The following is a 15,363-nucleotide window of genomic DNA, read 5'->3' as shown; positions in this document are numbered from 1 at the left end:
ATATATATATATATATATATCCATCACAAGTAGCAATAGCAAAAAACATAATTGCTTTTGAAGTACTTGAAACTAACCAACATGAATTCAATACCAAAGTATTTTCTTGAATGAACTAAAACTAAAATTAATTTGTCATAAAAAGGAATATAATAATTAGATTAAAAATTATGATGAATGTTGAAATAATATTAGATTTTTATACAAGAAATTTTAATAATTTTGTAAATAATTAGAAGACAAACATAACGTATTTCAACAAGATAAGAGAGATATTGGCTTTTTAATTAAGAATCACAACATTTATATTGACACTACTTTAAACTTTTTGAATACTTTTTGGCAATGAATTTCTTCATATTAATAAAGAAGATACTTAAATATTTTAGAAAATTAGAGAAAAAATAAAATAATATATATATATATATATATATATATATATATAAATAAGGTCTTCACTTATAAACTATAGATCTTTGTAGAAATCAATTATAAATATTTTTCTTTTATATTATGAATGATATTTTATATCAATATAATCATCTAAAATTTATGTATATTCAACAATATAGTTTTTTCTTTTCTTTTATTATAAAAAAAGTTGCTACAAATTATAAAATAACAAAAAGAAGTTCATAAAAATGGTCTTTTAATCAATAATATATGTAAACTTTTCAATCTTTTGTAAGAGTTTCAAAATATATATACATGTGATTATTAATATTTTTCTTCTTACAAAATTTAGCAATAATAAAATTAGATTTTATTACAAAAAGTAATATAAAGAAATTAAATCAATATTTTTAAATTTGATACTTAATTTTGATTAAAAATATTTTAATCTTTTTCATTATACAATCAAAATATTTAAGAATTAAAATCTATATTTGAATTCTTATGAAATTTTAATTTTTTTATAAATTTATTATTAACCAATAATGTAATAAAAGATGCAAAAAACATCACAAACATTATTAGTTTACTTTCTATCTACTTGAAGCAATTAAAGTCACAAAAGTAAAACTAAGAAGTATCATTAGTTTCTTAATTTTTACTTATTCAGTAATAAATCTGCAATCATACTAAATTTTTATTTTCTATATATACATATATATATATATATATATATATATATATACTTAAGAATCTCTATTTTGAATATACAATTTGACAAATATCAAAATATTAGCATTCAAAATATAAACATTTTTTTACAAAAAGAAGATAGAAAAATTGAACATAAAAAAAATTTAAACTTACTAATCTTTGTTACAAACTTTAGAGTCAAAAATATATTTCTATAAGCTAAGTATTTCTTAAAACTAAATGTAAATTTAATTCTTAAATAAAATGATGATTAATACAAAATAACTTGTTCCTAACAACTTACAATGAATAATATAATACAAATTTTATATACCTTACACAAGCTAAAGCTAAAAATAAAAATAATTAGATAAAAATATAGAAATTATTACAAGAATTTAGTTATTTTTACCACTGTAAATCATCTAAGAAAAGAACTTTAAAAAGTATATCAAATTAATATATGTATTAGCTTCTAAAATAAATAAGATTTACATTTAAAGTATCCATATTGAAATTTATTTTTATTAGGATAAGTAAAGCATTAATTAACTTATGAATATGTTTAAAATCTTGAGAATAAAGTAAATGAAAGGATTCTTTAATATTTTATTTTATAAAATATTATTCAAAATTTTAAAAACAAGTAATTTACTTCTTATTTAATGTATTATGATTTATATATTAAATATAATATATTTTAAGTAAGATATTTATTTTTGAATATATATATATATATATATATATATATATATGTATATATATATATATATGTATATATATATATATATGTATATATACTTCAATAAATATATTATATATGTGGTTTTAAACATGTTTAAGGCCATCTTATTTTTATTTACCCATGAAACAATATGAAGTTCAGTAAAATGAATTGAATAAATCCTCTAAAAATGAAGCAAGAATAAAATTTTGATGCATAGTTTTATGTAAATAGTAGATTTTTAATATTATATTTTTACTTTATTAATCTTATTATATTTTAAAATATTTTTATGTAAATAAAAACGTAAGAATTTTTTATAATGTATTTTTTTAATTTTAAATTTAGAGCATGGCTTTATTGTTGCTGAACAATATAGTATTAATTAGCTAATTTGAAGTTAATCAATTTTTTAATCAATGTTTTTTTTAAAAAATCTATAATTTTTTTTTTAATTTAGATAATTTTAATTATTTTAAAAAACTATAATTCTATAGAACAGTTGATATATTTTTATTCTTTTATTAGTTTTTAAAATCTATTACTAATTTTGATTTCTATCAAAAGGCAGTGATATTATTTCTTTGCAAGTTATTTTAAAGTACACAATCCTATACACATAGGTATTGTTATATAATAAATTAGTTTAAGTTTGTTAAATGCTAATGACAATTTCTTCAAAAGACACATAGGTATTGTTATATAATAAATTAGTTTAAGTTTGTTAAATTCTAATGAAAATTTCTTCAAAAGAATTAGACAATATTCTACTTCATTTAAGAAGGACTTTTCTTTTAGAATGTAAACTAAGAAAATTGTTATAGATAAACAAATTAGGATTCCTTAAAAAGAATAATTACTTTTCCAAAAAAATCTGTTCTTAAAGATCACAAATATATCTAATCCATGCAATCCCTTTTTGTTTATAAACTTATATTTTATTTTAACTATCTATTGGTACAAAAAAATAATATTTCATTTTATTATTCAATATAATTTTAAAACCTCAAAGTTTCTCAACTTCTATAGACTTTAGATTTATAACTTTGCAACAAGATGTCAATATCGTTACTTAGAATTAGATCAATATGAGCAACTCTCATAAAAAATAATTAGCAAATTCAGAACATAATAATAATAATAATCATAACAATAATAACAATAATAAGAAAAAGAAAAAGGAAATGACAACAATTTGAGAACCTTTTGATTTACATTTATTTAAGAAGAATCTAATAAATTAGAGGTGACAACCCTTCCACAAAATGCCCGTTAGTAAACCAAAGCATGTTGCCAGTGAGGTAAAAGATATTTATTTTAAGAATGAAACACTACAGTGGGCTGAAATATTTCAATTTATGTATAATACTTACAGAAAGATACATTCCTGTTCCGAAGAGAATTAGGAGCACTGATATAGAAACCCCAATTAGTGCTAGCTTAATTGCAGCTCATCTTGCAAATTGCGTCACCAGTGAGCAATTGAAACTCCTTATGCACCCACTTGAACAATGACGAATAATTAGTCGTTGATCGATGTGCCAAAAGGAATGGGACAAATAATAATACAAAATAATTGAGTTTTTCAAGGCCACAACTCCAAAGTGGTCCAGCTGTGTCTGCATCACTTCCCAGGAGCCACGAATATGACCGAATTGCTTCTAGACACCGTCATGGTTGGAAGAAATCCATTAGCCCCAACCTTAGAAGAATCACGCTGAAGTGGATTAAGACTCATTTTCCAGGTTTTGGTTTACTAATTTTTATTAGCGGTTATGACGTTTCTCCCAAGGTTGTTAAAGAAATTACAAACCTATTTCCTGGAAGCAGATGAAGGTTTAGCATGGGATAGCTGAGGATTCTGCACTGGCAACACAAAGCTACGATAAGAATCTGCGTAAGTAGTGGAAACGTACACGAACACTTTGTTTGGCAACCTGATTGCATCTTTGGAAGAAGCGCAGAACGTCAGATCTGACGCTGAAAGGTTTGGGTTTATAAACTTTAATCGTCTGTGGTTGTGCAGGGCGGACGGAGATTCAAACCCTTCCGCATTAGGACTCTGAGTAGGTCAAGGGTGGACTTGGTAGGCTAGCACTTCGAGAAAGTCTTCCAAGCGCATCTGGTCACTGTTTTAACGATGATGCTTTGAAATGTAAATGTTCTCATAGACACAAGTGAGGCATAAGTATGCTCTTCCGCTGACTTGCTCTAGGATTGTAGCTTGCTACGATGGGAAGCATTCCTGTTACTGTTTCCGAGGTCTGCAGAAAATCTCTCTAAATTTTACTGAAGAAACACGCTTTAAACGAACAATTTTTCAATGATGTGGCTGCAACAGGAAAAAATTCGTTTGATTTACATAATTGCCTTCCCTTGAATCTTTGTCCACTTTCACTGGAATTAATGCTATGATTGCGGTGTTACCTGCACCTTGCTCTCAAGTTTATCTTTAAGTTCAAATTTTACTGCGTGAGTCAATTTTCAAGGCTAGGGCTGCAAATTGTCGAACGCAAAGTCACAACCATACTTCTATTTTTTGAAAATAATGAGAAGACGCAACGTTCGAGCACAGTGGTAATGCCGGGGCTCGCAGCAGTGACCAGAAATGTTTCCTATCACTGTCGTGTGTTGAATCTAGAATCAGAAGCTGTGTGCTAAAACATAGTCACTGGTTCCAGAAAACTCACTTAAAGCACAAGAAGCTGTTATTGCTGATGAGTTTCTTTATTTTCTTAAGGAACGAGTTCATTCTATGGACGTAGCTGATCCAACAAGAAATCACACATTGCAATCTTAGAGGTTCTAGAAAGATGTCAGCAATGATGTATACCCTTATCCATCTCAGCCTATCATATAAAGCTTATTATATTCTACTCCCATAAGTAGAAGTTTGCAGTAACTGCAACTGTATCTAACGTAACTTATGTAAGACTTACACAGCAGGTGGTACTCACAGCTCGAACACATAATCTCCGATGCAGTCAGCGTCAAATCAGCGATGGCGACGCTTCTGAAGAGTGGTTTCATGTTAGGTTATTGACCAGATATGCTGGCAAGAGCAGTGCAAATTACGCATTAGGCCATCTCTCCGCCTGCGAGCCACAATAAGATGCAGTCGATAGAACTCGACAAATTAGAAGGTAAATCCTTCATTCAATATCAATATGATTGTGTAACACTACTTCTGAGCAGCGCTAACAGTGACGATGCAGCCCTGTTGCACGGGTTAGCTGCGCAGTTGTAATATTTGCCACTGAGGAGTCAACGAGAAACATATCAACGGCGCATATCATCGTCTTTTGTGGTTAGACTTCAAAATTGGGCGTAAATCGCAAAGCGAAACTGCACGGTACCCTAAGCTGGATATCCTGCGGAGAGTTCGTTGGCAAATCATCTATAAAGACGATCTCGCATGAGGTCCGAAAACTTTGTTGCGGAATCTTTGAGTCAGACACGATTAGATCTCGACAATGAAAGAATTCTAATATGCGACTAGAACTGAAAGGACCACGAAGATAGAAATCGATTTGAAGACCTCACCTGTCCAGCAAAGTTCATTCGGGTGTCAATCCATAATCTGTTGCAGACACAGTGATGCTCCACCGTGTAAGAAAAGATTGCGGCCAACACAGTCTTCAGTTGCTTGAGATGGCTACGGCAGTGCGAAATAACGGCAGATCTCTGATGTAACGATTGATCGAGTCGTTGAAACTCTTGCAAACGACACAAATTGGAAAGAGCGTCCTCCAACGAAGGTGTCTAAATATCATATACTGCACCTCCTCCGGCAGTTTGGCCCACAAATCCTCCAATCTCGCCAAATCTTCTGTGCCAACTACGGTCGCATCCTCCCTCTCGAAGGCCATTGCTGCCGGCCCGCACATATCCTGGACCTGACCCAGCTACATGACACTCAAAACTATTGGCAGAAATCAGTGCCTTCTAGAGGACTTATACAACAATTCCACGGAGTTCCAGCAGGAGAAACAACAGTATCATGGATAACTCAAAAAGCACAAATCCTAAAGAAGAAGATTTCTTAAGCATGAGTCGTTGGGAATGTCGTTGAACGTGTCCATGAAAGTCCCTTGCAGAATTAATGCCAAAGTTATCGGGGCGGTGAGCTCGTCGATATCCACAAATCCTAACATAATCGAGTTAGGGAAAGTGCAATTTTTCTTGAACTGAGGTATCAGTGAAATCCTGAAGTTGGACGGGCATCAAGAAACGTTACACGCACGGCACAAGAACAGGAACTCATGCAGAATTCATATCGTAGTTCTAGGTCTCTGATGACTTCCGTCATTCAAGCAACATAATAGGAAAAGTTATATTCGAGAAAGACACCTTCTCACTCTTCGGCATTCTTACGATGGTGAAAGCTCACAACAGTCACCACTTCTGAACTGATAGGGTGAACTGCCATCTTCATTAAAATGAAAACATCTGACTCTGCTAGGGTCCAAACCATGCGAGGTCACTCAATTTTCCTCGAAAGAAGCGATTGCATTAAAGATCCAAATTAAACCATGAAAACCATGTCAATAGGAACTTTTTCGAAGAAATCCAAAAGGGTTGAAGTTTTCCTTCCGTGTTAGATGAGAAATTTCATGAAACAAGGGAATGATTTGCATAATGTGATGGTCTTTACAAAGTTCCACAACACAGAACATAGAATTCTTCTAATCTTGAAGATGTAATGAACGCTTTTAGAAACTATGAAATTTCCTGCACCTTGGCGTTTAGCAATGCAGTTGGAATGACAAAAGGGAAAATGAGGCTACTGTTCATCTATCGGTAAAACTCAAAGTCCGTGTCAGATTTCCTAACATTTGACCTATAGCCTTTTTCGAAGTCCTTCGGTAAAATAACATAGCGATTTTTTCGTACGGCATGCATGCCAGCCTCTTGACAAATTGCGGAGATCTGCACACGTCGAACAACGCCAATTAACAAAAGCCAAGACAAAGAGTACACAACAGGTTTATAAAAAGTTTCACCATGGACAAATAACGCACCATTCCCACATAAAGAAGATGTATCACGTCATGGGCAACAGGGACAGAATCATATTTTAGAAAAAAGTCAACTTCAAACACACAACACACTCTTCAAAAAAACAAATTCAAAGGAAGCACGCCTCTAGAGCTTGTAAAGAATTGGATCTTGTCTGTGAAACATCGCATGAGATTCTCACCTCAGCTGCACTTATCTTATCGGGTCTAGAGACGTAGTCTTCCAGGTCAACTTCTTCACTTAAATTCATCTTTGCTGTGCACACCTGTCATTTATCAAAAAAGACATCCCATAGTTAGTATTTGGTTGTATACCATAGCGACCTATGAACTCATTTGATAAGAGCAACTACTAAGCAGGTTCCACTCCTAAATCTAGAACACGTGGTAACGTTCAAAATCTTGGGAGGAAGAGGAAAAACACAGGTACCTGAAACACAAGGCGCTTCTGTCTCCTGTCAGGCAATGGGAATTCAATTTTACGATCAAGACGTCCAGGTCGTAGCAGCGCTGGATCAAGAGTATCAGCACGATTGGTGGCCATGATCACCTTCACATTCACAGTTTGGTCGAAACCATCCATCTGAAACAGCAACAAATTGTGAGATTGATTTAGAAAATGACGAAGTGCCAACCTATGTTTCGGCTTATTGGCCTTAAAGCAGCGAGCACCAAAAATGTTCAGGTCGTATTTTCATTCAGTGCAGAGTAGGCAAATTCATGACTGAGACTTCAACACAACTCTCGCATAGTTTACAATCGGACTCACTGCCACAATCCAACGTAGGTATCCATATCATGGATAGAATAGACTACCAAAAATCAGTTATACCTGATTCAAAAGCTCCATCAAGATACGCTGAACTTCCCTATCTGCTCCAGTTTGAGCGTCAAAACGAGCTGTTGCAATTGCATCAATCTCATCAATAAATATAATGGCTGGGGCATTCTCCTTCGCTAGACGGAATACATCACGCACCATACGGGGACCCTGTAATAAGGCTACACATGAGTTCAAGTGAAGCTGAAAATAAGCCCGAGGGTTTAAAATGATTGATTACCAGAAACGAAAGGATTATCTTGCAACATAAACTTGCTTTAAAACAAAACCACACGATTCTGAGCTGTATAATCTTTCATGACCTTATAAATCAGACAAACAGTTTCTATAACAACAGGAATAGCAAGAAAAAGACGCATGCTAAGGGTATCAAAGTAATGGCATTACCTCCCCAAGATACTTCTGTACAAACTCAGAACCAACAACACGAATGAAAGCTGCGGTAGTATGATGAGCGACAGCCTTGGCAAGCATAGTCTTTCCTGTCCCAGGGGGTCCATACAACAACACGCCACGGGGTGGGTCGATGCCAATCTGCTTGTATAGTTCATGATGTGTAAGTGGAAGCTCCACGGCCTCTCTAATCTCTTGTTTTTGTATATCACATCCACCAATATCCTGCACTCACGAACACGAATCGCTTTGAACAATGCATATAAATGGGAACAATTAAACTAAGACATCTGCTTCGTAACCCTATAACGGAAATCATTTTTCTGTCTTATAAACTCTCCAAACATGCTTTCCATTTGTGAAATTTACGTCACTGATGATCTCACTGAAAACTATGAAAAAATTGGGTTCTCATAGTGTGATCCTAATATGAAAGCTAATGTACGAATCAAACTTCCTCATGGGCCCGTCGATTGTCTCTCTAATGTTCATCAGACACAGAAACACGTATAGTTTCGAAATACCAAATACGTGTGAATGGACGATGGACACTAGAAATAGAACTCTTTCGAAATGCCACATAAATTGAGAAACAAGACCCGTGTTGTGTCACCGACCACTAATCAAAATCACAGCCATGGCAATGCGATGCGATCCGTGTCAACATAAACCGCAAACAGTGCGCGTTAAATTATAAACCTAAAATCCACTTTACCAAGACTTCAGACCAAACCCTACAAAAATGAAAGCCCTCTGAACTGAATTCTTGCACGAGCTCTCACCAAAAAATGCACACAGAATTACTCGAGTATCACCACTTTATCAAAATCTGCGTAAAGGATCTCAAGGCTACAGTACTCTTATAGAAAAGGAACTTCATTTTTCAATTTATATTTGTTTTTTGTAAGTAGAGTTGTTCTTCTAAACTCGTCAAGTTTCAAAAATTACGTGCTAAGAGCTATACCCGATACCTTGCGGAGTCACAAATTGGTGCAACAGTAGCAGAAATTAGGGGCGAACAAACTTACAGTATACGCTACATCAGGCTTCTCGGTTTGTGTCATTAAAGAGATGCTTGAATCAGCTTCAGGTGGCAGCACATCAACTAAGGCATTCGAGTGCCTGTGAAGCGCAACCGAGGACGATGGTTTCAACAGTTCCCGATTGATAGTACTGAGAATTCGCACGTAATAGTTCGAACCCGTGGTCGACCCGACAATCCCATTATTCTGGTCTACCATCTCATTGAACTGCCCAATCACCAGTGGCACAGACTGAATCCGCTTCACCTCCTCCTGCGCCCTAAGCAACTCTCGCTTCAAATTCTTCTGCTCATCCTTGATATACTCTTCCTGAATATCCACAAACTCCAGCTGCCGCTGCAAGAGCTTTTGCCTGGTGTACAGATCCTCCTCGTCGAGCTCCGCCACCACAGGCTCTGGCAGGAAGGACTTCGCCGAGAGAACAGGCGCAATGCCCGTTGCGGTCACGGCGGTGACTTCCATAGCCAACGACATGGCACACAAATTCGTAAAAGGAACAGAATCCGAAGAAGAGCAAGCAGAGATCAGTTCCTCGCCATGCTTCTCAACGGATTTGCTAATAAGCAAAGAGGCACCAGGCAAGCAAAGCGAGGCGTGAGAGAGAACCCAAGTTCTAACTTCCTGACAGACAGGGGGATGGATGAACAGAGAGAGAAGCCAAGCGAGGGATGAATATGCGTGAATGATGTAATGCTAAGAAGGGGGTGGGACGTTCATTCAAATGCCTGCTCCGGCATGATGCCTTTTCAATGCCTTTTTGGAGAACGGGCCACCCGCCTTTTTCTGCTTCACTGGGGTGGGTGCCTTTTCTCATCCTTTTTTCCTTTTCACTTCATGTGCTGACTGTGTGTTTATGTATTATGCAGATTTCTGAAGTTTAAAAATAAATAAATACTTTCCATTCAATTACCAAATAAATCATATAATGTCGTTTCAATGTGAATATATATATATATATATATATATATGTGAATATTATCTCTGGAGGCCTTTGCTTTAATGTTCATATTTTCTAGTATGTAAAATTTCAATATTTTTAAAATAATTTTTGCAAAGCATTTGTTCTTGTTTTATAATTTTATTTTCAAAAAGGTTGTATCTTGAACTTAGCAGTGTTTTAATTTCACAATGTGAATTTTGGAACTGCTATTTTTATATAAAAAAGTTTGATATAAAAAATCCAAAAAAATAAAATAAACTAAGATAAATTACTTTTTTAACTTTTTCTTCTTTTATTAATTTTATAATTTTTTTGCACATAATTAAGTAGAGTTTTTGAGGCGAAGATTTTAATATGGTTTTAAAGTAAATTTAAATTTTTCTATAAAACTAGAAATGAATAATTTTTTATTTAGTCGATGCTTCTTTATAATAAAAAAATAAAAATATAAAAAATAAAAGATAAAAAAACTTGTATTGAAAGTATTTTAGCATTTAATTGAATAATAATGTCTATTTATTCCAATGCTTGAATATATAATCTATCATGTATTATAAATAGATAAATAAATAGATTTTTATTTTTTAAAAAAAAAATTAATAACATTTATTTATAATAGAAAAAAAATTATATTAAATATTTTTTTTTAGTTTTATATTATAAAAATTCAAATTAATTACAAAGATACATTATTAATATCTTTTAATTTAATTTATTTTTTATTCTTATGAATATCCTTCATAACTTCATTATTCCTTAAATATGCTTCATTAACATTATTTATATAACATAATCTTAGATTTTAATGTATAAAATCATTGATCTTTATTTAAAATAAACTTATTAATAAATTATTTTTATTTTTATTAATATTTTTTAAAAAATAGAATGATAATTTATAATTTTTATTTTTGATATTATATTTTTAATATGTTAAATATTATATATATATATATATATATATATATATATTTTAATTTAAAAATTAGAAAGTTTAATAGATTTTAAAAAATATATATCTTAATTTTTAATTAAAGCTTATGGTAGAAGATTTAAAATATATATATATATATATATATATATATATATATATCATATGCTTCTAAGTAATAATAAGAAATTCTAAATAATTTATAATATACTTCCAATAGTAAGAAATTCATCCAATTTATTTGTAGATACTTTATATTACAACAAAAGATACTTCTATAATATCATAATATATATGTATATATATATATATATATATATATATATATATATATATGATTTATTTTATATATATTCTTTTATATAAAAATCCATCTTAAGGTAAAATATTTTATATAATTATTTCTAAAAGAAGATATTTTTTGAATTATATTATGATTTATATTTATTATCATATCTCTTAAAAGTCTATGATTGAAAAATAGTAGCAGAGACCAAATTCTTATCTTTACAATAAAAATCACCTCAACCATCATATATGCTATTGAATTCCAAAATCTTGTTTGTAGCATGGATTAGAATGATAAGTCCTTATCAATCAATTTCGATATGAATAGAAAGATAATGTCAAAGATCTATTATTAACAATGTGTCAAGGACATGAATCTCAAAGAAAGAGAATCCTCAATACTCTCTTGTATCTCTGAAAAGAATTAAAAAGTCATTCAAAGATGATATAATATTGAACTAGAATGGCTATTGTCAAAAATAAGAAGACTAGAAAATCTTAAAATAAGACTAAGGACTAAAAAGGCATTGACAAGAATAAAGAATTTTTCACTCTTGCCTCTATATATATTCTTAACTAAGAGCTTTGTGGCAATATCCTATAAGACCTCCAAAACATATTGACTTTGTAAGACATATATCTTAACTTGCAAAGCAAGTTTTTTATATGTGCGCTACATAATTAACTTATTTTGTAAGCTATTAATATGTGGTTAATTTGTTGATTAAGTTTCTAACCTACTAATCAACTACAAATATATGTAAAGTCGAAACATCATCTATGAAGCTTCTAATAAGCTTCTCTAAAAGATATTATAAAATTAATCTACTTTTATCTACTTTTAATTACTTCTATTTAATCATGTAGATATTTATTAGAATATATATATGTATATCCATGACATTATCTCCCTTTTTAGGGACAAGTTCCATAAAGAGCAATCATCATGTATTGATGATATTTAAGATGCGGTAAATTATATTTGTCAACTATTTTGATCTTTGTTTTCTTTGAAAATAGTTGATAAGTCCTCTGAGCCATTGATAGTATTTCATACCAGGGCAAGAAGATCACCTTGTTATTTCATTGTTGTTGAGGCCTTCGTAACTTCTTTCAAATAAAACATTTGGATCATTGTGAAGAATTGTTCCTACCTCTAATAAAATCACCAAACATCGGGAGTCTCTTCCAAGGTTGTGATACCAAACACATTATATCTTGCCATCTATTCAAAGAAGGACATATTATTTTTGAAGATCTTCATTTTGAGTATGTCGTCTTGAAGGTTGTGACAATCACAATATCTTTTTTAATAAGTTAGCAAAAGAAAGCTCTTGAGTTGAATTTGCTCATTGTTAGTTCTCCATTTTCTTAGCATCACAAATACACAAAAGCTACAAAGAAGGATAGTAGGTAGTATATTATCTTCTTTTGATCTTATTTCTTTTATAGCAAAGATTTGCTATTCTTCATCTTAGTTTTGATGGATGTTGTCAATGAAAAGCCTCTACTTTCTTTGCTGCATTTGCAAGTTTCTTTGTTGGCTCCCATGGGTATTCATTAATATCATATCCATGCCAATGAATAAGATATTTCAACCTATTTTGGCATTGCCTTGAATTTAAGACTTCTTCTACTTCAAATTCTTGATTACTATCTACTTCTATAAAAAGACGTGGTATTTGTCTTCTTCTCAAGATATTCACTATCTTATATGGCTCAAAAAGAGATATGCAAAATATAGGATGGATCTTCATAAAATTCGATAGATATAATCAATAAGCAATATGATTAACTTATTTACTAATAGAAAAAGATTGAAGCCTACAATAGTCTAACTTATCACAAAGATGAGTAGTCTTGATATTGCGACAAAATAATCATATGTTGTCATCTACATTAAATTATGGTTGTTCTTTGTAATAGGCATTTGTATTAATCTTTTGTCATTCTTGATCTCCTTTTAATTGCGCCTTCATTGTTGTATGTAACTTTGATAAATAATTTGCCAAATCTTTTGCCATAAGATTATAAATTTTTAGAAAGTCAAAAATATCAAATCATAGATAATAACTATAAATGATAAAAAAAGATATTTATTGAGTAGAAGAATGTACCAAATTATTGTACGTAAACTTTGCTAATGATAAAAGAAATATCAAATCATTTTAATTATAGTTGATGGAATACCTCAAGTACTACTCTAAAATTTAATTCACCCATTCCATTTTTCCATCAATTTAAAGATAAAAAGCCAAAGAGAGCTTTATATCTACTTTTAAAATCTTGAAAAAGATTTTTTAAAATATTGATTTAAATTGAGTTTCTTTATCTGATATAATATCTTTAGGTAATCCATGATAGCGATAGATATTATTAAAAAAAAATCTAGTTATTTCTTCACCTATAATATATTTTGTATATGGTACAAAATGTGCCATTTTAGTAAAACAATCTACTATTACAAATATAAAATCATACAAACTTGAAACTAGAAGATCCGTTATAAAATCTATAGCAACAAAAGACCATAGTTGTTTTGAAATAGTTAATGGCTGAAGAATTCTATAAGGTCGATAGCAAGGAGTTTTGGATTTTGAATAAATATCATATGATTTACAAAGTCTTTGATTGTCTTTTACATTTGAAGCAACCAAAAATTTCTTAATATTAGTTTGAAAGTTTTGTTGTATTCAAAATGTCCAGCTGTTAGAAAGTCATGACAAGTTTAAAGAACACATAATTGTGCTCCATCTTTTGGAATGTATAATCATTCTTTGAAATATAATAAATTGTTTTTGAACTTGAACTTGGAAGTATAATGAGACTTTGAAGAATTATTCTTGATATTAGAGATAAGATGATCATATGATATATTTGATTGAATTTGCTTGACAAAGGTTGAATCAATAGTCAATGTTGATTTTATTGCTCGAAGGTGAAAATGCTTTGGCTTCAAGAAAATCATTCTTTGTTAATCAAAAGATGCATTTTCTTCTTTTGGTGTAAGATAAGAATATCAAAAAAGGGCGTTCAATAAACTTTATTATTTTCTGGGTTGATAAATAATCTTGAAATCATATCTTGATAAAGACATGCTCCAATGAGCTTAGTGTCAATTCAAAACTCGTGCCAACATGAAATACTTGAAGTTCCTGTGATCTATATATATATAGTGACTAGACTTAAGGCATCTTGTAAATAATAATGTCGTTTTGAAATAAATCCATAATTTCCAGGAATTCCCATTTAGAATAATATTACATCTAAGACAAAATTTGATGCATTTGTTTCTATAAAAAATACCTTAGAGAAGTCAATACAATATAAAATTGGTGCAATAATAAATCTCTTTTTTAAAGCATCAAATGATGCTTTGACTTCTTTACTCTACTTAAATTTGTCTTTATAAGTCAAATGTACAAATAAAGCTGTAACTTGAGAAAAATTCTTGATGAAGATCTAATAGTAATTAGTAAAGTCCAAAAAATATTATACATCTCTTATTTTTCTTGGAATCTTCTAATCTGTGTTAGGCTAGACCTTCTTTGGATCCATCATTAGCTTTTTGTTGGAAATAATGTATTCTAAAAAGTCAACTTGAGTAATGTGAAATACACACTTTTTAATTAGGCATATAATCTTGCATCTCTAAATTTTTTTTATATACGATAAACATGAATTTCATGCTTTTCTATATTCTTAGAATAGATTAAGATATTATTAAAATAATAGACAACAAAATCATTAAGAAACTCACAAAAAATATTATTTATTAGATGTTGGAAAGCAACTAGTACATTCATGAGTCCAAACAACATGATATTATATTCAAAATATTCATACCTAATTTGAAACTTAATTTTTCTTTCATCTCTTTCTTTAATGCATACTAAATTATATATTTCTTATAGATCTATTTTTGTATAGATCTTTAATTGATTCAATATATCAAAAAGTCCTAAAATCAAAGATAAAAGATACCTATTCTTGATGGTGATCTTGTTGAGTCCTTAATAGTCTACATACATCTACAGACATCCATCTTTTTTCTTCACAAATAAGATAGGAGTCTTAGCTAGAGATTTAAAATGACATA

At 30.7% G+C, this 15,363-nt stretch overlaps 1 protein-coding gene and 1 long non-coding RNA gene across 2 annotated transcripts; both read right to left on the bottom strand.

The window, feature by feature from the left end:
• Positions 1-4,518: 4,518 nt before the first annotated feature.
• LOC141046198 (uncharacterized) lies at positions 4,519-5,724 on the bottom strand. The gene is made up of 2 exons (XR_012218951.2): positions 5,354-5,724; positions 4,519-4,905 (listed from the first exon to the last, which is right to left on the bottom strand). It is a non-coding gene; the product is annotated as an uncharacterized LOC141046198 (long non-coding RNA).
• Positions 5,725-6,419: 695 nt separating this feature from the next.
• LOC112291708 (26S proteasome regulatory subunit 6B homolog) lies at positions 6,420-9,784 on the bottom strand. Its single transcript, XM_024539522.3, has 6 exons — positions 9,091-9,784; positions 8,057-8,287; positions 7,661-7,819; positions 7,259-7,411; positions 7,011-7,094; positions 6,420-6,739 (listed from the first exon to the last, which is right to left on the bottom strand). The coding sequence occupies exons 1-6, from the start codon at positions 9,577-9,579 to the stop codon at positions 6,605-6,607; spliced, it is 1,251 nt and encodes a 416-aa protein (XP_024395290.1). The 5' UTR covers positions 9,580-9,784; the 3' UTR covers positions 6,420-6,604.
• Between the last annotated feature and the right edge of the window lie 5,579 nt (positions 9,785-15,363).

This window comes from Physcomitrium patens, chromosome 14, assembly GCF_059467195.1.
Source record: "Physcomitrium patens ecotype Gransden chromosome 14, ASM5946719v1, whole genome shotgun sequence".
NCBI classification, from domain to species: Eukaryota; Viridiplantae; Streptophyta; class Bryopsida; order Funariales; family Funariaceae; genus Physcomitrium; species Physcomitrium patens.
The sequence above is the reverse complement of the archived record's forward strand: the minus strand, read 5'-3'. Positions and strand labels throughout refer to the sequence as shown.